Here is a 21,760-nt window from a genome sequence, read left to right as displayed (position 1 = left end):
CACTATATTAGTCAGTGGGAGGAAGTGGTGCCTTTGGAAATACCACCTCATTTTAGCAGGAAGCAAATGAGCAGGAATTTCAGTGATTCAGCTTTCAGTCAGGGAGGGACAACCAGGAAGAATCTGGATCGGGAAGAAGCTAGAAAAGGAATGGAAAATATGAAGAATATGAAAAGGAAGATGATTCTGGTGCATGTAACATGTAATGTTGAGGATAAATGTGGTATTTCTCTGTTATGACATGTCCAATCCATCGCTACAGACCAGGGACACCAGTCTTTGTTTCAGACAAAACCTGAGGTTAGCCTCTGGCATCTTCATTTACACTTCTAAATAATGATCACTTTTTCCAAAGTGATGGGCCACTTGCAGTTCTCACTGCCTGCAAGGGAAAAATGAATGGCTCAGGCCATGAATTGCAAATGCCGAGCACTAAGCAGCCCCCTCCAGACAATGCATTGGGACTTTAACTTTGAGTTCCCAGTGTTGAAACCCTACGACTCAAAATGCAGATGTAAGAGAATGCTAATGGACAGTGAAAATTCTGGCTTAATTAGATGGCTTTAATTAAACCAATAGTGACCGGTATGTAGATACTCTTAAATGTGACCAACAACGGCTCACTGAACTTAAACCGAATAGTAGCCTAAATAAACTAAACCAAACCGACTGGAGTAAGTGACCACACTAGGGCTTACTATAGGTTTAATTAAGTCAGTAAAAGATTAAACCACTACCATTTCTTATTTGGAGGAGCCTTCCAAAGATAGCTGAGGGGAATAGGGATCAAATATAGGCGATTTATTAACTTTGACTACTTTTTGACTTTATAGTGGAAGTTCGGGGTACTTGTATATTTTGGAAAGTATTTCATTTAATTGCTGGCTGATAACGTTCATATATGTCTCTGTGAGAGCAAACACATTAAAAAATTCACTCAGTTTCTGAAAGATAATCTTAAAGTACTGGTAAATAAACTACTCACCCACCTGGTGCTATTGCAGGTTCACCGAGGATGAATGAATCCGCCTCTTTTGTGGAGAGCCTTTATAATAATGCAGGTCATGTGTAGGGTCAGAACCTCAGCTAGTATCTGTTGTTGTGCCTGTACTGAAATGAAGGGTATCTATAGCTACAGAGAATCTTTCATTTTAAAATGTGCTATCCAAAAGCCCAGTTCTCAAGATATTATCAATCTGTTTTTATTCATTCTTTGTAGCAACGTTATCGAAAATGGTCAAAATAATTTATGTGTTCAAATTATCCAGTTTTAATATTTATTGTGTGCTGGCATGAATTCACAAGAATTTAAAAAATATTATAAGAAATACTGTGAACCAAGTGCTACGGAACTATAAATTATTAGAATATTTGGGAAAATTTATATAAATCACACTTGAGGCATTTTGAACTGTATCTACGTTGAATAACATTAAAAATACTTTCAAGGAAAAGAAAATTATACAGCTAAAAATAATATGGCAGACTTCTAAAAGGTGTAAGTCGGGGCAAGATCTCAGTGTAGTAAAGATATTCAGCTCATGTGAGGTGAGACGGCACCTCCATGCTCCCTACGCCAGGTCTCCTGTACCGGCTGCCAGCGCTGCATCCAGGGGCCACCAAACCCCCCTGCGGCGGGGACAGAGGACCCTTGGCAGGAGCAAGAGAGCTGGGCGGAGATAAACGTTCCAGGCTTTTGAAGCCCTTGCCTAACTCGGAGAACAAAAGAGAGATTCAAAAGGAGGTGTTAATGCTAACAGCTGAATCTACATAATAATTGGCTGCTTGCGACTTTGACTGAAGCAGAGAGATCAAGACCTTTTCCACCTAAAGCTCTCTTTCCTCTGCCCTGTGAAAGTGCCAAAGACAACCTGAAAAAAACCCCGGTTTCTGTCACTTTCCATTAAAACAAACACAGCAGGCCGTAGGTTTTGCAAGATTCGTTCCGACAAAGAGAACAAGAACGAGCCTGACTAAGACGTGGTCCAATGACACAGTAAAGCTGTTGTAACTATCTATTTAAAAAAGCTACATCCATATGACATACAAAGCTGAGCTAGTATCAACTCCCTCGCTCTAATTCACTCAAAGCATTTTGAAGGGTAACTTTTCTCTATGGACTTTATGCTGGATCACATATTGTGTCCTCTCTAGGCCAGCATAAAACATAAATCCAATATAAACATTGCATTGTGTCCTGTGGCAAGTTCAACAACAAAAAAAATCAATTGTGGCTCTCTCTGTTCTGGAGTGAATTTGTCCTGTCAGCTCATCTGGTAATGCACAAATCTGGTAGGAAGGAAAATGGCAGCACAGGCTGAAAGGTATCACAAAAAAATTTCTTGAGCTGACATGCTCAGCTGCATGGTATCAAGAAATAAGTTTTAATTAATAAGATTTTAAAATAATTGGTACTAGGCTTTAAAAATTGTCTGGTTTGAGAAAAATGAATGAAATCCACACTTGTTTTAACAGTGATGGTATTTTAAATAGAGTGTCTCAGGAAATGATGTGATCAATACTACAAGATGACATGATCTGTGATGTGTGAGAACCATGATCTTGAGCAATATATTCTTTATGCTGGAATTATATTCAAGAATCAGTACTGACCCATTTTACACCTTTGATAATACTGAAAGCATATCAGTTGGTCCTGTACAGGAAAGCAGGGCATATTCTACTTCTGTTTTATAAATGAGGATTATAATTTGAAGGCTGTACAGTAGGAAACATATTTTAGACAGAATGTGACTGAAGAAATAGAAGAAGGAGAACGTTCCAGCAGAAATTATGCCAGCAGAAAACAGAATTAAAAAAAAATAAAATAAAATAAAAAAGGAGTTGCCTTTTTGCAATCGGTGGAATAACAGATTCACAGAATTGTGGAGATTGGCAGGGATCTCTGCAATCCTCTAGTCTGGCCCCACTCTTCAAAGCAGGGTCAGCTACAGAAGGCTGCTCAGGGCTGTGTACAGTAGGTTTCTGAACATCTCTGAGGGTGGAGACTCTACAACCTCTGTGCAACTCAGTCGAATGTACAATCACCCTTAAACACTTTTTTTTCTTATGTTGCTGCACAGCCTGGTGACATCTTCTCACAATGACAGTTTCTCAGCAGTGGCACATCTCCTGCAGGCTACGAGACCACCTCGGTGAAAGGTCCCAGGCACTCCCTGCAGCCTAAGATCTGCAGAGCTCCATCCTCCTTTCGAAGCTCAATTTGAAAGTTATCTTAGAATGAAATAGGTAAGAACAGAAAAGAAATTGGAACAGGTATTCTGAAATAATCTAATTTGTGGAAGCATTTACTCTATAAGAATGCTGGAGATTTTTTCCCCTGGTCTAGCCTATGCAGTTTCCAAACCCTGCATCCTCTATCTACACTATGTCCCACCATTTGATTACTTGCCTTAGCAGCTTAATTGGTGAAGAAGATACAGCATGGTTCTCTCACTTGTCACTGGCTTTCCGAAGATGGCACGGTGGTTAGAGCACTGTTACTATGTCTACAGTAAAGTTAACACCGTGTGAACTACTCCAGGGGTAGAAAAGACTGAATGTTTAAGAATATAATATAGTCACACAACCACAACAGAAGTGGTTAAACAGATGTCTTAGGTGGACTGAAAGGAATGAGAAAAATAAAATGAAATAAAAACAGGATTAGCAAGAAGAGTTTTAACTTTTGATATAAAAAGCAAGGACTTGTTAATGTTTTAGACCAAGAGACCATCATCGACCCTCAAGATTGTAGTAACCACCACCGTGGCTATTATGAGTATTTATTGATAGCAGGGCAGTGATGGCATAAGTGATGTACAGTTTGCATGGTTATGTGCATCACATACATATTACTTCCCAGAATGTGGAAAAAATGTTAAACAGTCTCTGCTAAGGTATCTTCCAGGAGAGCTTTCTGTAACACAAAGCATGCTCCTTTGTGTACTTTAGTTTTTACTATTACTACAGGGATTTTGTGAATGTATCAGTCTTCTTCTAAAATTTGGTAGAAATGTTTTCCTCTCTCAAACATTGTCAATGAGTGCTATTAAAATAAAAGCTTATTTTTTAAAAAATCCTTTCTTCCCCTCTGCATGTAGTGAGTCACCATTTTGAAAGAGGGTGTATTAAGGCAACGAACAAAGCAAAAAATGAGTATGCAATGATTAGAGCCAGTGGAATACACTTCACCTCGGGCTCCATCCTTGCTGTCCTTCTGCATGAGTGTGGCTTGTGGCTGCTGGTGGATACTGTAACCTCTGTGTTTCTTTCTCTGCAAATGCTTTGTTACCATTTAATGCAAGAATATATTCTTCTGGTTGTTGCAAGCGGATGCAACAGTAAAGCTCTGGGAAAGAAATACTACGTTTAATTGATGTGCATGCCCTCTTCTGTATTCTAACAGGTCCGTAGGGCAGACCCTGCCTCGACAGACATCTCCAGGGTTCACCAAGTCCAGCGTCTTTGTCTGTTAGAGGCCAGACGAGGAAGGTTAGGGAAAGAGCATGAGAATGGTGCGAACACGGATAGTTACTTCCCAGGTATACTCTTCCTTCCTTTCCTAGCCCTTGGCGTACAACCTTTCTGAGCCCACAGTTTTCATCTACAAGAGCTATTGATGGATTTTTTTTCTTCCAGTCATGTTTAATACATTTGAATAGTGTGCTCTGTAATGACTGCAAATGTACTGGGATACATTTTTCATTTTGGGATCCATAAATTTGCTGAAAAATGAGTTCCACAGACTAATTATGAGTCATCTGGGGGGGAAAAAAGCATGTCTTTTTGGTCGTTTAAAGTTTTCTGCTTTATAGCTTCATGTGCTTCCCTGTCATTCTTGGATTATGAAAACTAAGACATAATAATTTCTTATCTGCTCTCTTTGTACTATCACAGTTTTATAAACCTTTATCATATTCTTTTTCAGCCATCTGTTTTTTCAAGCTGAAGAGTCTTAGCCTATTTAATCTCTTTTCATAGAGAAGCTGTTCCATATTTCTGCTCATGCTAGTTGCCCTTCTTTGTATCATTGCTGTTTTCTTTTAGAGATGGTAAGACTAGAAATGCACAGCATTCAAGATTTGTGGAGGCACAATGGACTTGCATTCAGCAGAATGCTGTCTTCTGTTTTGCTTTCTATCCCTTCCATGGTGATTCCTAACACCCTATTTTCCTTTTTCACTGCAGCTGTGAGTTCTACACACAGCAATTCCACAATTTTTTTCCCTAATAACTGATTGAGAAATAATTCTTGTAAATTATTTGCTTTTGTCTCTATTTGAAAGTATTTTCAGGAATTTTGCCAATACTTGCCTGGACACTTCTCAGGCCTAGGAACTTGATGACTATTGGGTAACATCCAAAGTTAAGTAGTGAATGGCTGTGGAGTCGCGCTTGCATTGCCATGCAAGCTTTCCTGAAAATATGCTAAAGGCATTTGGGAATCAAATTAACTGAAGCAGGCTGCCAGTTAATGCAACCTCTCAAGTAAAAATACTACGAAAGAGTGTTTATCTTTGAAGACATGGGACAGTAAGACTGCTCTTGCTAACCTGGGTAGATGAGCTTGAGTATGTTGAAGGAAAAGTCCTGGCAGCAGCAATGATGTGACTCAATATCCATGATTTAAGGGCTCATCACCAAGACTCAAAACTGTGTGATCATTTGTGCAGATAAGATTGTTAGCATTTAAAATAATTATAAGTTACCAGTGGGGTTTTTGCTACTAGGCAGGCAATGTTAAAGAAAACAAAGTGTCTCTATTGTGTAGCAATTAGTGTACCACTTTCTCAATTGGTACTTTGCTCTTTCTTCTCGAGAATTCAGTACAGAAAAGAAATTCTAACAAATGATTGGAAACAAAGATTACAGGGTTGGGGTCTTTTTACTCTTATCTGTTCCAATGTAGACATTTCCTGTATTTTTAGAATAATGATTGTTAGAAGATGTACAGAAAATTAAGTGCATCTATACATCTTAGTCAAGCCATTTTGATCCACTTCATTTTACTCATCTGTTAGGGAAAGGCAATATTTACATACGTAACTCAAGAGTGAGTGATAATTAATGCTTACAAGAAGTAGTATGATTGAAATGAAGAGCTATGCACTTCCAAAGGATTATTAATTTTATTATCATTGTTATTACTGTACTGAGCTATTGGTAATTACTAAAAGATAGGCAATTACCATGGATTTTCTTGAGATGACTTTGTAGGGTATTAAGAGTGTTACACTGAAGAAAACTCATAATGGAGTTGTAAAAGTGAGATTACATCCCATGCCTTAAAAGAGTATTGTCCACCCTTTAAGCTAAAAAGTAAAAATAATGAATAAATACTACATGAATAAAATGTGGTGATTTGTCTTTTTTGCTTGCAGTTGTAGTGACTGATCTACTGCTTGCTTGAGAATATTCCCCATCTCTGCCGCAGCGATTTTTGAGTCATATGCCAGAAATGTTTATAATTTTGGGAAAGTGTTATGGCCAATGGGCAACTGGGTTTCTGCAGTTTAATGAGGGCCCATTTGTCAGCTGAGCTGCTGAATTGTGCACTGTGATAGCTGCCGCTACCAAGAGTGTGAGCCCAGGGCAGCTTCTGTGGTGCAGTGGGTGATGAGCCTCTGCTAAGCCATGGTGACCACATAGCCAGAGTGTGACCAAGAGCAGCACGGCTCAGGAGATGCCTGTCCCTGGTGCTTCCAGCTCCGAGCTCTTATCCTCTGCTTTATAGGACCCCTCCCTCAGTTAAATCAATCTGGCTACATGACTGTGTTCTAAAGTACACTGTGAAATGGATCCAATTAAAAACTACTCTAATGCCATCATTTTGGGAAAGGTTTCTTTCTTAAAAATGGTAATTTATAAAGCTGGTTTTGAATGTGGCTGTACCTCGAGACTGTCTCCATGAAGATTTAAAATAGCTTTGTTAATATCCACTTTAAATAGCTATTTTGATTAATATTCTTGAGTTTCCCATGAACACAAGTTGAATTATACTGTGAAGAAAACTAATTTATTTCCACTGGCAGGAAGGAACAATTTCTTATGCAGAATTTCTGCCTCTTACTTGACTGGATTTCTAGACATTCCTATTTAGGTTCTTGATGAGTTGAGAATAAAAGATTTCCCTATTTTAAGATGAAAGACTAATTACAGAACAAAGACTGTCTATGAAGAAAAATGTTATTCCTCTCCCTTTACCCATGCTGAGAAAGTAATTAGTTAGGAGTCTAATCAAACTCCAAATAGGATTTGTACAGAAGGTTAAACCATCTCTGCCCTTGGTGGCACCTTGCTGTTCTGGGTGCTGGAAAGAGCTCTGGTTTAATTGCAGTAATACAGGAATCTAACAAGACACTCTCCCTGTGACAGCAATCTGAAGTATTGGAAAGCATGATCCAGAGGGACATGGGACTTCACAACAGCTGACAAAATTGTGCTGTAAAACCTGCAAGTGTACCAGTGTCATGCAGGAAATGCCTTGCTGTGGACTCACCAAGGTGGTGACTCTCACAAAGGGCTCAGTCAACCCAAGTTTTTACTGCTTCATCTGGGATATGGTTTGTTGGGATATCAAGCCAATCCCAATGATGCAGTAAGTATCTCAGTGTTGACAGAAAGCAGCTTGGGAGAAAAGGATCTGCGGTCTTGGTGGACACCAGGTTGAACATGAGACAGCAATGCGCCCTTGCCACAAGGAAGGCGAATATTATCCTGGGCTGCATTAGGCAAAATTTTGCCCACAGCTTGAGAGAGGGATCCTCCCACTTTATTCAGTGCTGGTGAGGCCACACCTGGACCACTCTCCAGTTCCAGGTTCCTCGGTACAAGAGAGACATGGATACACTGGAGAGAGTCCAATAAAGGGCCGCAAAGATGATGAAGAGGCTGGAGCACCTCTCCTGTAAGGAAAGGCTGAGTGAGTTAGGACTGTTAAGCCCGGAGAAGAGAAGGCTCAGGGGAATCTCATCAGTGTATACAGATACCTGAAGGGAGGGTGCAGAGAGGACAGAGCCAGCCTCTTCTCAGCAGTGCCCACTGACAGAATCAGAGACAGGGCACAAACTGAAACACAGCAGGTTCCCTCCAAATATCAGGAAACACCTTTTTACTCTCAGGCTGACCGAGCACTGGCACAGGCTGCCCAGAGAGGTTGGAAACATCTATAAAGATCATCAAGTCCAACACTGTGCTCCTCGCAGGAATATCTACAGTGATAAACTGTATCACAATGCTCCTTGATGCTCCTTGAACTCTGAGAGTTGGTGCTGTGACCATTTCAGTGGGGAGCCTGTTCCAGTGGCTGACCACCCTCTCAGAGAACTTCCTCCTAATATCAAATCTGAAATTCCCCTCACATAGTTTCATTCTGATTTCTCATGTCCTATCAGTGGTCACCAGAGAGAGGAGCCTTCATCCTTTGAGATGTACAAAATCCATCCAGATACAGTCCTGGACAACTTGGTTTAGGTGGCTATGCTTGAGCACAGGAGTTGGACCAGATACCTCCAGAGGTTCCTTCTAATGCCAACTGTTCTGCGATTCTATGACTTATGGTAGATTGAATGACCAGCCTGCAGGTCCATGCTAAAAAACCCCTCTACAACAGGATGGATGTATTTAATATCATGTAAAGCACTTCATTGTCGTTGGCCCATGTCTGTTGGCCCATTTTTGTTGTTTGACTCAGTTCCCTTATGGCTACTCCTTCGGGGAGCTTGCCCATCAAAGTGTCCAACCAAATCCTTACTCAAACATATTTCACACAACAAGCCATCTTTGTCCACCGCCCTGGTGAGGATCCTCAAATCTCAGAGAGGCGCGATGCGGGCACACGGCTCAGCTGTCACCCCGCCATGAGGGAGCCTCGCGTCCTTCCCTGAGGGAAGGGGCCACCCGCTGGGCCACCCAGCTGGAGACGCGGGGGTCGCGGCTCGGTGTCGCGCCGGGAGCCGGGTTGGTGGACCCCGCCAGACCACAGTCCGGGGGCTCCGGGGGCTCCGGGGGCCCGCCCTCACGGCCACCGCCCCCGGCGGGGCGGGGCCGGGCCCGACCGACGCGTTTCGAACGGGCCAACGGGCGGCGCGGGGGGGCGGGCGTGCGCAGGCCCCGCCCGGGACTTTAAAGCGCCATTTTGTGCTGGGCGCAGGACATCGATCGCTGCTCACACCCGGCGGGCGCCCGGCGGCAGCCGGAGCCTGCCTTCGGCGCTGCCTCTGCTCTGCCTTCTCGGCGTCTGTCCCGCCACCCCGTCCCGCTGCCTCCATGACCCGCAGTAGGAAGCAGGCGGCGCTGGAGAGAGGAGCCGGGAAGATGAACACAGAGGCGGGGAGCGCCGCGGCGGCGGCCGCGGGGAGCCCGGGCGGCGACGGCGGCGGCAGCAGGGGCAGGGGCAGCCGGCGGCGAACCGGCGGCCGCCGCCTGGGGGCTGGAGGGGGAAGCGGAGAAAGTTGTGTACTCGCGCTCGCAGGTCTCCTTCGCTGGCACCAAGGCGCTGGGTGACGCCCTCAAGCTCTTCATGCCCAAGTCCACGGAGTTCATGAGCTCCGACTCGGAGCTGTGGAACTTCCTCTGCAGCCTCAAGCACGAGTTCTCCCCGGTCATCCTCCGCAGCAAGGACGTCTACGGATACTCCTCCTGCCGCGCCGTCGTCCCCGACCCGCCGCCGCCCTCGGAGCGGCCCCGCCGCCGCGCCGGCAAGCGGCGCCTCCCGGCTGCCGACGCCAAGCGCCGGGCCGGGGCGGCGGGCGGCAGCGCCAAGCGGCGGCGGCGGCGGCGGCGCCGCAGGAGGGAGCGGGGCAGGCAGCGGCCCGCGGCCGGTGGCCCCCGTGCACAGGAGGAGGAGGCGGTGGCGTCGGCGCCGGAGCCGCCGGGCGAGCAGGCGGACAGCGAGCAGGGCAGCCCGGCGGCGGCGGCGGCCGCATGGGAGCCGTTTGGCGGCAAGTCGCTGGAGGAGATCTGGAAGGCGGCCACCCCCCGCCTCACCACGTTCCCCACCATCCGTGTGCGGGGCAGCATGTGGAGCCGGCGGAGCCTGGCGGCAGCGCGGCGGCGGGCACAGCGGATCCTCGGCGTGGACCTATCCCCCGTGGTGCGGGTGCGCCGCTTCCCCGTGGCACCGTCCTGAGCCTGCGGGGCCCCGCTCCCCGCGCCTCACCTTGGCCGCGGTGCGGACAAAGAGACCGGTATCAGTCACCTGTTTACATTGCTTTTGTCTGGATCGTGTTCTGCTGCTGCACTTTATGGCCCGCTCGGGCGGCGCCGGGCCCCCCGCCGCACGGGGGGCGGCCTGCCGGGCCCCGGCCTCGCCCTGGGGTGGGACCGCCTGGCAGGTATCACGCGTGGGGACCAAGTTCCACTTCCACTTTTTTTCTCTCCCATTGGGCTACCTCACTGGTCCAGAAGTCCACCCAAGAAGTTAGTTTCCAAATGAACTTACTTTCATGCTTGTATAATAAAGCACCATCCGATTCTTGCTATTTTTTTTTCCTTTCCCCCCTTCCCCTTTTCCGATGGATTATGTATGCTTTGTGGTGTTGCACTAGTATGTGCTCAGGGTATTTTGAATCCCAAGCATTCCCAAGTTTCAGTTTACTCTGATAAAGGATGCGTAAAGAATGGAGGTTCAGGACTTGTGGCTGTTCTTGATGGTGCAAAAACTTTTTAAATTTTAATTTCATGAGCTTAGTGATATATAAAGATGTATCGCGCAGTATAATTGTTACACTTTTGTATCTAAAGTAATTTTTAAAGTTTTCTAGTTGAACTAAGTATTTGTTTCTATGGAGCACCTAAAGATAGAATCATCCTGATATTTTATAACCCTGTTTACTTTAGGGAAGCTCATTTGGTCAACCTAAGTGAACTTAATAAAAGTCAAAGAACAAATGGTGTTTCAGTTCAATGAAACTGCACAGGGACGGGTTCTTGGTGAAGTACACCACCACTGAGGCGCTGTATGTCAGTGAGCTCTGGCTTTGTAAAGAATGTAACTGCTCATCAAAGCAATGTGTAGGTGTCTGGAGGTGAACTATGATCCAGTGTTGGTGCTGACAGCCAGAAGTCAGCTGCTTGCATGACACAAATATCACACTCAAGTGCCTCTCTCTGCAAAAAGAGCAAGACTTGATATCTGGTCCCTTTGATAACCAACTAGCACTCGTTGTCCTGTGGTTGTGAGATGGTTAATGATGGATCATCGTGTTTAATATAATTACTCGCACATAATTATTTTTACAAACCTTTCATGGGTTTCCCAGTAGACTGCTGAAAAATTCATGATGTGGCTTGATTATTTTGACTGAAAAATAGCATGTAGTCATTCCATGTAATAGGCAGTCTCTCTTTAAACTGGTTTATTAAAGTTTTTTTTCAGCTCTTATGCCTTGCAATTGGTGTGTGAGGACCAAAGGTGTGTGTGAGGGAGATAGTGATTGATTATTCTCTTCTTACATTAATTTTTTTATGCTTGCAAGAGGATTAAGAAATGCTGGGTAATACACGGCTTATGTTCCAACTATCCTGGCAGATGGGACTAACTAGTTTTCATGGTGGAATGAACAATCTCACAGCTTGCTTATAGAATTATTTGTTGACTTAAAATTTTTGATGTCTCTTAACTCCTTGTTGCCAGCCTTCAACAAAGGCAGTAAGACATCTTGATGGTGTAGAGGCTGCTTGTAAATACTTGCTAGTGTTAACCTAAAGCAGCCAGCTTCTTCTAAAAACATGTATATTTTGTAGTTTTTTCTTACTTAGTGAAGCTGCAAACTCCTTATTCTTCCGAACTAATGCTTAATCTATTTTACATCCATTTGGCTTTTGAAATTGTTTACATAACGTTAGACCGTCTGCTGATGGCTGCAGTAGTGCCACGTCACATTTCAGAAGTGAATTAAATGAAAGTTCAAGGGCGCATATTGTTGTGCTGTTCCTCTGGCTATATAATACCTGCTTGAATGTAAAAGCAAAATTGGGTTGATTTAAAACCCATTAAGGCAAGCTGCAGTGTGGCCAGATGCTGAGGCTCCAGGTATTTAAATTTTGAAATTCTACTTCAGAAGCACAAGAATAACATTACTAGTTCTTAAAGTGCATAGGTGATTTCAGTGCTCCTACTGTTAGGCTGAGGGCTTTTTTAGTATTATTTTCAAGTGTGTAGAAAGATGATAAAATTAAGGATTTGGCTTGTGCAGATTCTTAACTCCTAAACAGTCACAGGACAGGCTAGGTCAGATTTCAAGGGCGAGAGTTAAGGCTGCCAGAGGTATGATATGGGAGACACTGTATTAAATTTGTGCTGCCTTGTTTGGAGGCATATCCTGAAACGTTCTTTGTAAGAACAAAATATAATGAAGTAAATTACGACTCTGTTGCGTGACTCTTGCTGTGGGGGCTCTATGAGTTAAGACTTGCTTATTTTTCTCTTGCTTGTGCTTTGTCTTCTTGGTTTAGAAGTGGGAGCTTTATTGGGGTATAGTGTGTTTTGGTGATACCCTCTTAGCAAGTTGGGTTGAAGTTTCGCTGGAGTCTTAGCTCCGCTGACAGCTGCATTTACAGATTCTTAACTGAGCTATTTCAGTTTGTGAAGTCAGTTAAGAGCGGGAAATCTTTAGTCAGGTTTTCTGGTGATTTAATGCACTGAAATAGCTCAGCAAAGGATCTCTGTACAGGACGGGGTGTGAAAGCCATCAGGTCCCAGGGAAACTAAACCAGCTTATTTCATGATCATATTCATGGAAGTTTCTGCCAATCCAGGACAGGATTGTCTGTGGTCCAGCTTCCCCCCATCTTTTTCCTTCTCAAAGGTGCTATTCACACCTACCTCTCTGTGTTCATCTAAGGAAACTAAGCAATCAGAAAACTCTCAGATTTTAGGTTTGGCTTCTGTTCAACCTTCTAGCTATAGACCAGATCTGAGGAAGGTTGGAAAGGTGTGTGCAGTATTGCCACAATATTGAGTTAGATAATTTTAAACATGATAGCAGTAGGTTTATTTTATGAAAAGGGCTAATAATGTTTTTGTACTCTACCTATACGTATGGTGTTGGAGATGGTGTAATGGATTAGATGGACCTCTGGTCTAACTGTGTGGCTGTTCCTGTGCCCACACTGAGCAGGATGATAGGTGTGATTTGCTTGATTTAACTCAGTGGTTTCAACATCCTGTCACATGGGGCTAATTCTGAGACTGACAAAATGCAGGCCCGGAATAAATCCAGTGTACAATGCCCAGTCTACTTCAGTCAGCACAGATGGTCTCATATTGAACAGGAATTTTGTGGTAGCCTCTTTTGCTGGAATTCTCTTGTAGTAGCTGGTTCCTTCCCTTATGAGCTCTCTTTATAGAATGATTTCATGTACTGGAAGTTGGGCTATTTCCTTTACCAGATCTGAATTTTCAACCAGTCACTCAAAGGTTACTGAACTCCTAAATGCGACAGTGCCAAAAAGAGTTGGACAATGGCCCCAGATGTCGTGGATAGAGTTGAGGTGACCATTGGTCTAGCATATTGTGTGGTGTGGTCTTTACATTCAAGAGACAGGCATTCCTGTGAGTCATTGCACAAAAGCATTGTTCAGGACTAAGCTAATAGAAGGAGAATGCAGTGCCTTGCAAGAGTTCTCCTGGACTCTATTGTTACATAAAAGTTTTTGCATCAAAAGGATCAAAGTGTACAACTGGTCCCTGAAACCCTCTGTTGCTGGTCTTTAAACAACAAAGTCTTTGTATGCCCAAACCTCATGCAGAGCATTGTTGTATTTGCAGAAGGCAGTTGTGGTACTTGGATTTTGCATTGAAGGGGTAGGGAATGTTGTTTCTGTATTTCCTTGCGTATGAGAAGCAAAAGGCAGAGTGAATCTGGTTTGAAGATTTCAGCATTGATCCCAAACAATTTTTCACTTCATGCTTCTTCAGCAAGGCAGAGTCCTGGGCTCTTCATGCTATTTAAAATAATTAACTTATGGTAATATGTGATGGCTTGGTGCTGTACTTCAAAGCCAAAGTTTGCATGCCTATGAAACCAGTAATACTGAAAGCAACTCTATTTGCTTTTGGCCCAATGGACCGACACAAAAATTTTTATTTGTATATATGAGACAAAACCAGTGATTTGGGGTTGAACAGAAGGTTTTGTTTGATTTGAAATGCTCTGGTTTTGCTTGTGTCTATAAACACAGGAAATCCGGAAGCAAAGGAGTAGATGGACAAGAGTGAATGGAAATACCTCATGGAAATGAGGCAATTCATATCAAGAAAGAAGGTAGATCACAAATCCTAGACTTTGAAGACCCAAATTTCAGTGCCCCCCTCTGTCACACTTGTAAGGGTGAACTTTGAAGTTCTGTGTTATGAGGGCAGTGTTTTAAGAATTTGAAACAGTTAATTCTGTACAATAAATACTTACTGAGCTAGAAAACATTCCTGGATATAACAGTTTTTAGGGAACACCTCACTTCTTTATGTGCTATTTATTTTAGGTGAGTATAACTGCCTTAACCAAAAAGACTGAGGCAAACCCATCCCACAGTATTCCATGGTAGGGAATCTGCTCAGAGAGTGACTCCAAATGTTGGAGTTCTCCTGATGGTTTATTCCCAAACTATAATGAGGCATCCGGTGTATGTGGTGGTAGGACTATGTACGAGAATTTTGGGAACACATCCCTAATCAAGGCACAACCATTTTTCCATACTGTAAAAATAAATCATATATATATATATATCTCCTCAGTGTTAATACTTAAATATCTTCATAGAATTACAAAAAAATTATTGCCACCATTTTTTAATGTAAAGAGACCTGAAAATGTTTTAAAGGATTGATTCCAAGAATAGGGTCTTGTTCATACATTTATTTACTGTAAAACTCCTGATGAAACTGCCAAGTAGTACTAAACATTATAGGAGATGGAAGAAGCGAGCCTTCATTCATGCAGTTCATTTTTACTTGAACAGATGTGCAGCCAAACCGAAAAGTCTGTGGTTCTCTGTACACTCTGCTGGGCTTTAAGGAAGCTTCCATTTTGTTTTTCTTTCTGCCTCCTTGTTTGAGACTACAGAATATTAGCGTTGATAGTGTTGAAGTTAAAAGACAGTAGTGTCAAAGGAAATCCCAATCCCTTGAACTACTCTCATTGTTCTGGATTTCTCTCCCTATTGCTGCTTCAGGTATGCAGACATCCTGTACCTGCCCCTGCTCCCATCCTCCCTTCCTCGGCTGATATTGAGGAGAGACACAGAATTGATCACTCTAGAATAGATGGGAGATGAAATTCTTCCTCTGAAAGACAGGGTTTTTGTCATTTGGGTGGTTGTGTGTTCGTCTGGGGTTTTTGTTTTGTTTTTGTGTGTGTGGCTGCTGCTTTCCACCTCCTCAGAGAGTCTTTGCTTAGCCTTTACTTGCCATTGGCCATCTTTAATTTCCTGTTACTTTGCTTGTGCAACTGAGCAGCCTGTTCATCAGCTCATGTTGCCCATGCCAAACCACCTTGCTATAGGATGATCTCTGAAGATGGAGAGGATACGTTCATATATACACATAGTAAGTGTTATCCTAACCTCACATTTTGGCAGCAGCGGACATTATTCAAAATATTAGATGCTATTTCCAAATGGATGGTATTTCCTGGAGGAGAGGTAAGAAACCAAACTGAAAGAACCCAATGTGACAGTTTCTTATGTTTGAGTCCGTGTGATCCAAAATGCCTTTTCAAAGTATTTTTGAAAAAGAAGGAAAGTTTCTTTCCATCTCCCCATGAATTCCTAAAAATTCTAAAATGAAGATACTGTGTTATTATGTTCTATTTTTTTCCTTTCTAGCTGAGTGGTTGAAATAACAACCATCCATTTTATACATCCCAGAACTGTTAAAGTAATTTATAACTGAACTTGTCCTATGTCCTGTAAGGTAATTGGTGAAAAAAGAGCATATAATTCTGAATTATCTGTGCAGTGTCAGATTGTTTAGGAAGCTGACACAACACATTTCAACCCCTCTAAGGGTATGTGTCTACTCAGCTAAAGGGAATTAGTGCCATAGTTTGGGACCAGCGATGCAAGTTTTCTTGAAATAGAGCAGAAAATGTGGGTTAGGGCATGGTCCCTTATCCTGTGCTTACCCTTCATTCTTCCCAAGCTCCAGTGTAAGGTTCCAAATAGCAATGATTTCCTAATTATATGAATATAATTATGTGTAGCGAAGACTAAATTTTATAGATGGTATATATAAATATGAGAGCCTGTAATTAATAAAAATGTGTGTATGTACTCATGCACACATGCACTCAGACCCCAAAGCAGTTTTCCTACAGAGGCTTCTGTTGCAGTTTTTATTTGTCCAATGCCATTGGGATATATATTCTAAAAATGTCCCATGTTTCCATGCTATGCAGGGTCGACAAAACTGTCCCAAGGCCACAGAAATCCCTCCTGGAATCTACCTTGTGTACTTCCTAATGGTTATCCCATCCAGAAACCCCTTTCCAGTAAGGTTTCTGTAGACGTCCACCTCATGTTAAATCCACTGATATTAAAATGTTGTGGTATAATCTTCACTTAGTGCTTGCAGTCTTGGGAGGTTTTGAGGAGAATTCAGCTCTTCCAGAAGAATGGGTGTCTGATTTTTCTTCTACTTTTACAGTGATACTTTGATAGAGGAAGCACCAGAGACAGAAAATCTTAAACCTGATCTTTTTTCTGAGGAGAAATACTGAAGTGCAGTTCCTGCTGCTGTTCCCTCAGCAGGAAGGGTCACATAGCTCAGAAACAAAACGCCTTCCAGTTAAGTGCTTTTCCCAGGAAAAAACACAGAGCACCTTATCCTGTGAATGTACAGAAACAGTGCACTGCTGATTCTGAGTGGGCTTTAATGTGGTTGTAAATGTCAGGTGTGGTTTTTCATAGAAATTGTCAGCTCCTTGTAGCTTAGGTTATACTAAGGAATAGTCAGCTTTTCTTTTCATTCCTAGATATTTCAAGAAACTCAAAGTTTAAATATTTTAAGAGTTGCCCACACTATTTTTCTTCCCAAAGATGTATCAATTGCTCAGGAAGTTGTGCCTGTGGAACACAACTCCGGTTGGAAGGGGCTCTCAGAGGTTAACCTGGTCAAACAGCATCCTCCACAAGCAAGCACAGACAAAAGATATTTTGAAAAGTGGTCCTTTAAAGACATCCTAACTACTCATAAAAAGAGAAGGAATAGGCAGAGAATTAATCAGAAAAATGTTAGGGGCAAATTTTCCTGTGTTGAAATGTATCCCAGGGTCCTGAGGAAACTGGCTGATGTCATTGCCAAGCCACTCTGTCATATTTGAAAAGCCATGGCAGTCAGGCCAAGTCCGTGGAGACTGGAAAGAAGGAAACATCACTCCTATTTTTAAAAAGGGGAGAAAGGAAGACCCAGGGAACTGCAGACTGGTGAGCCTTACCTCTGTGCCTGTGAAGAACGTGGAGCAGATCCTCATGGAAGCAATGTTAAGGCACATGCAAGACAAAGAGCTGATCCAAGAGGTCACTAAGGGCAAATCATGACTGACCAGTCTTGTGACTATGGTGGCTATGGTGGAGTGTCTGCAGTGGTCAAGGAAAGACCAACCAATGCCATCTGCCTAGAATTCTGTAATGCTTTCGATGCAGTACCACATGACATCCTTATCTCTTAATTGGAGAGATGTGAATTTGAAGGGTGGACTGTTTCATGAATAAGGAATGGGCCAGATGGATGTGGCCAGAGAGCTGTGGTCAGTAACAGGTTGGATGGGGCTTTGAGCAACCTGGGCTAGTGGAAGGTGTCCCTGTCCATAGCAGGGGGATTGGAACTAGATGACCTTTAAGGTCCCTACCAACCCAAGCAATTCTATAACGCTATGAAATCCACAGTGTAAAAAAGAAGGTGCTAATCTTTGATACTGTAAAATCTATACATTGTGACCATAATGTCATTCGGAGGTTTTTATCCTCTCATATTGTATGGTAAAATTAATGCTGCAGAACAGAAACATCCCAATACTCATTTCTGGACAAGTGCAAAGAGGTAGAGGAGAAAGTAGAGGAAATTTTTGTCAATTTTTTAAAATCGTTCCATCTACTTTAGCACTGCCTTGTTTTATGAGCCAGCCTTTCTTTGCAGCTCCATGTAATTTGACAGAATTCCTGAGTGCAGTGAGTTGTGCTACAGAGACTATACCCTAGGTGCTCTTAAAACACATTAAATATTTGAATACTGACTAGATACATCAAATGTGCTCATTTATTAGCAATAAATAATGATCTTTTGTGTAACAAATGTGCATAAATTACTTCTATCTGCACATAAATTTCAACTCTTTGTCCAGTATCTAATGGAAACCTTTCTATCAAACCAGGTGTCTTAATAATCCCCTGGTGTTTGCATCCTTATGATTTGGCTTAATACTTTTATCATTGTTGTTTACTTGTGTCTAGCTTCCTCTTCCATATTTCCACAGTATGTAAAAATCCCTTTCCTATTAAAAAAAAATAAATTCATAATTGCAGAGATCATGGGCTACTTGAAACAATTTGAATGAAACAAAACTTCATGGAATTTGGAGAGCTGCCTGAAATGATCTTGAAAAATAAGTTTGTCTTAATGAAAAATGTCCCATTTAAAAGAAAAGCACAAAGCAGCCAGTTGTTTTTGCATGATTTATTTTGTTGACGTTTTTATCAAAGCATCTTTTATTTTTGCAAACAGTCTTTCATTAAACTAAAAGTTTAAAAACTTCCATTTTTTGGCAAAAGTAGGAAAGATAATGGAGGTGAAAGCCACTTAGATTTTTTTTGCATTATTTGAGTAACTTGGTGTTTTTAAATGCAGAACAATATATCAATGAGCTCTGGAAATCATTTATTTTCAATTATTTTCTCCATGGTTTCCCTGCTAGCTGTGTCTAGTGCAGGGCTGTGTAAGTACCTACCTAAAGGAATCATGAAACGTGAACAGGCCAGCTGGGCACTATCTGGGCAGGAGGGTCTTTGTGTTGGGCACGGCTCTGGTACACATGATAGGATGTTAGGATTGCTGCATCCTTCCTGCTGATGCTTAGCATTCCCCCTCTTCCAAGGCACTCCTTTCCTGAGAGAAGGTGGCCTGAAACCCGGGTCTGCAAGGCTGTTGCCCTCCTACATTGTGTAGGATCTTTTTCTTGGGCACGGAATGTAAAACACCACCACATCAGAATTGCGGCTTATGCCTCGCTGAAATGCTACGGAATATCAGGAGTGCCAGACAAGGAAGTAATATTTCATGTCAGCAGTGTTGCTAATTAACATGTAAATAATTTTGTTCACTTTTCCCCATCACAAGATTAGCTTACAAAAATCAAAATATTTAAAAATTACATATATATATATATATATATATATACACAACTTTTACAAGTCACAAAATATCATGCTTTTCAAGATTTTCTTTACCTTCAGGAAGAACAGAATCTCATTTTAATTTTGCATGATAAATAAGTTTTCTCAGTCTAGGAATGGGGACAGTAAGAAAAACAACAAATACCATGATCCTGGCAATAAAATTCCAGAGTTGGCAGTCGTGGGTCAGAGAAGACAAGGCTTGGGAGTGAGCCAGAGCCTGCCTGTGAACAGGAGCAGCAGGCTGGAGACAGCTGTCTGGAATCTGTCTGGGCAGCAGGCACCCCAGGAGATGAGAGAGTCATGCAGGGAAGCAGCTTTTTGCTGCTATGGGAGCCGAACATCGGAGCTTGTTTCCACTTAAAGGGGGTTCCTGTTAGAACTGCAACTGGCAAACCCTGCCCATGAAGATGAAAGTTAGACAGCTTCCCAGAATAGAATTACATGAGCAGAAGGGAGTTGCTGCATGTATAAAAACATCTATATTAGAGGTCTTGTTGACGTGGTTATAGGGTTTGAGAATGGGTGTGTGGTTTGGGTTTTTTTTTTTAAATGATGAGAAGTAAGGCTATAGGAAAGGGAGAGGAAACAGATACATGTGTAGGGGACACAGGAACAATGTAGGGAGACACAATTTGCCTTTCTCTATGCACAGTTTCGAAAAACTGAAATGAGGTCAGATCAGGATTCCCCAGGTTCTTAGAACCTGTGGGGAGGTGCAAATGATCTTTGGTAGCAAAGCAGTCTTCTACTACTCCCATGAAAGTTGGGAATGCTTATGAAAATTCGTTGTAAACTGTGTGGGTTTGCAAAGCCCAGAGAACATCCCATTCCTGGCTCTAAGCGTCTTGTGCACAGAAATCCCATCACACACACCAACGATTATTTTAGGGCTAGCTGGAACATGAATTTGAGGATATGTTAAAGAGTTTCAGTCATATTATCCATCCATTTTCTTTTCATCTTAGTAGTTGCAGTTGAGACTTAAATCATCTGGGCTGTGCTTAGGAAGACCCAAGTTTCAAGATATCTCCTGGTGGACCACTAATTCAATCCAGCTGATGTCAGTCTGTCTTGACTAGGTAAAGGAAAATTTAGAAGCATGTAATAGCATAATGCAAGTATTTAAGCTTTCACCACTCCAGGCAGGTCTTGAGTTCAGCATTCACAAACCAGCATGGGTGGTAGATGGTGCTGGGCTTGAGCACAAACTCAGACCCAGAACAGACGAACAGTGCAGGCCAGGGAAAGGGCTGGCTGATCTTGGAGATCAGGACAGCATCTGAGGGTCTGATAGTTTTGACAGTGTGTGGCACCCTCTTACTCACTGGTGCCTGCTCCTTGTGCTACTGCAAATAGCAGAGTTGGGCCCAAAGGCAGTGACTGCTGTTCATGTAGTGACCTACTTCAGCATGTGGTTACTAATACTGCAACATCTCAAATGTGTCTCCTGCCGTACAAGAGACCTGCTGCATTTTCAGATGTCCTTGCAACTGCCAGCCATCAATTCCTTGTGACTATTTTGTTCCTTCTCAGTCACCTACCTCATCTTCTTTCTTGGAAACCCTGAGTTCTCTTGCTTTCCCCAGCTTTTGCTATTCTTCTCTATTCTCTTCCCTTTCTTACTGTTCTCTTCTGAGGACATCAGCATCCCAGAAGACCAGTGGGTTTGCAACTGAGAAACTGATGCAACCCATTAACTGCGCTTCAAGAGGGCTGTCAGTGTACCCAGAAGCAGCATCACCCAGTGGCGGTACCAGGAGGCTGCCAGCTGCTGAATGGTGCCTCATTAAACTGGGAAGGTTATGGCCTTGCTCTTGAAGATCCAGGCAAATTCCTGAGGCTGGCATGGCTGAGGTGTCACCAATGCAGACGGCTCAAATCAGTCTTTGGTGGGAGCAAATCACCCTGCCTGTTTACCACCTGAACAGTTTGGAGGGGCACACTTCTGGCACTCCTTTGGGGCCCCTGGCCTTCACTGAAGAGCCATGCAAGGACACATCAAGGGACATGTCTTTGGTCCTCTTCCCCAGACTTCTGGAATCAGGGGAACAACATCAATGGACCAGCTTCCAGCCCCAGGTGTGTGCTGGGGACCAGCTCTGGTGCTGTATGTATGTGAGTGACCACAACACCATTCCTTCACCATCCACCCCTTGCTGTTTCAGCCTCCTCTTCCTTCCTTCCTTCACACTTCCTGGAGAGATGGAGCTCACAATGGGGGAGGAGGTGATAAATGTAAATGGTCTCACAAAGTGATTAAAGGCAGGGGCTTTCCTTTTGTCTTTCCAAATCCCACAGAACTGATGCTAGGGCTGTGGCTGTGTTCCAGGCAGAATATATGTCCCCATAAAACTGTGCTCAAACA

General features: G+C 43.0%; 1 protein-coding gene across 1 annotated transcript; it reads left to right on the top strand.

Annotated features, from left to right (window-relative positions):
• Window positions 1-9,106: 9,106 nt before the first annotated feature.
• On the top strand, window positions 9,107-12,385 carry CCDC71L (coiled-coil domain containing 71 like). The gene is given in 2 exon segments (XM_039571487.1): window positions 9,107-9,357; window positions 9,359-12,385. Coding segments are annotated over 2 exon segments (861 nt in total). The 5' UTR covers window positions 9,107-9,270; the 3' UTR covers window positions 10,133-12,385.
• Window positions 12,386-21,760: the final 9,375 nt, after the last annotated feature.

Source organism: Corvus cornix, chromosome 1A (assembly GCF_000738735.6).
Source record: "Corvus cornix cornix isolate S_Up_H32 chromosome 1A, ASM73873v5, whole genome shotgun sequence".
In the NCBI taxonomy this organism is placed as follows: domain Eukaryota; kingdom Metazoa; phylum Chordata; class Aves; order Passeriformes; family Corvidae; genus Corvus; species Corvus cornix.
This window is presented reverse-complemented; position numbering and strand designations above follow the sequence as displayed.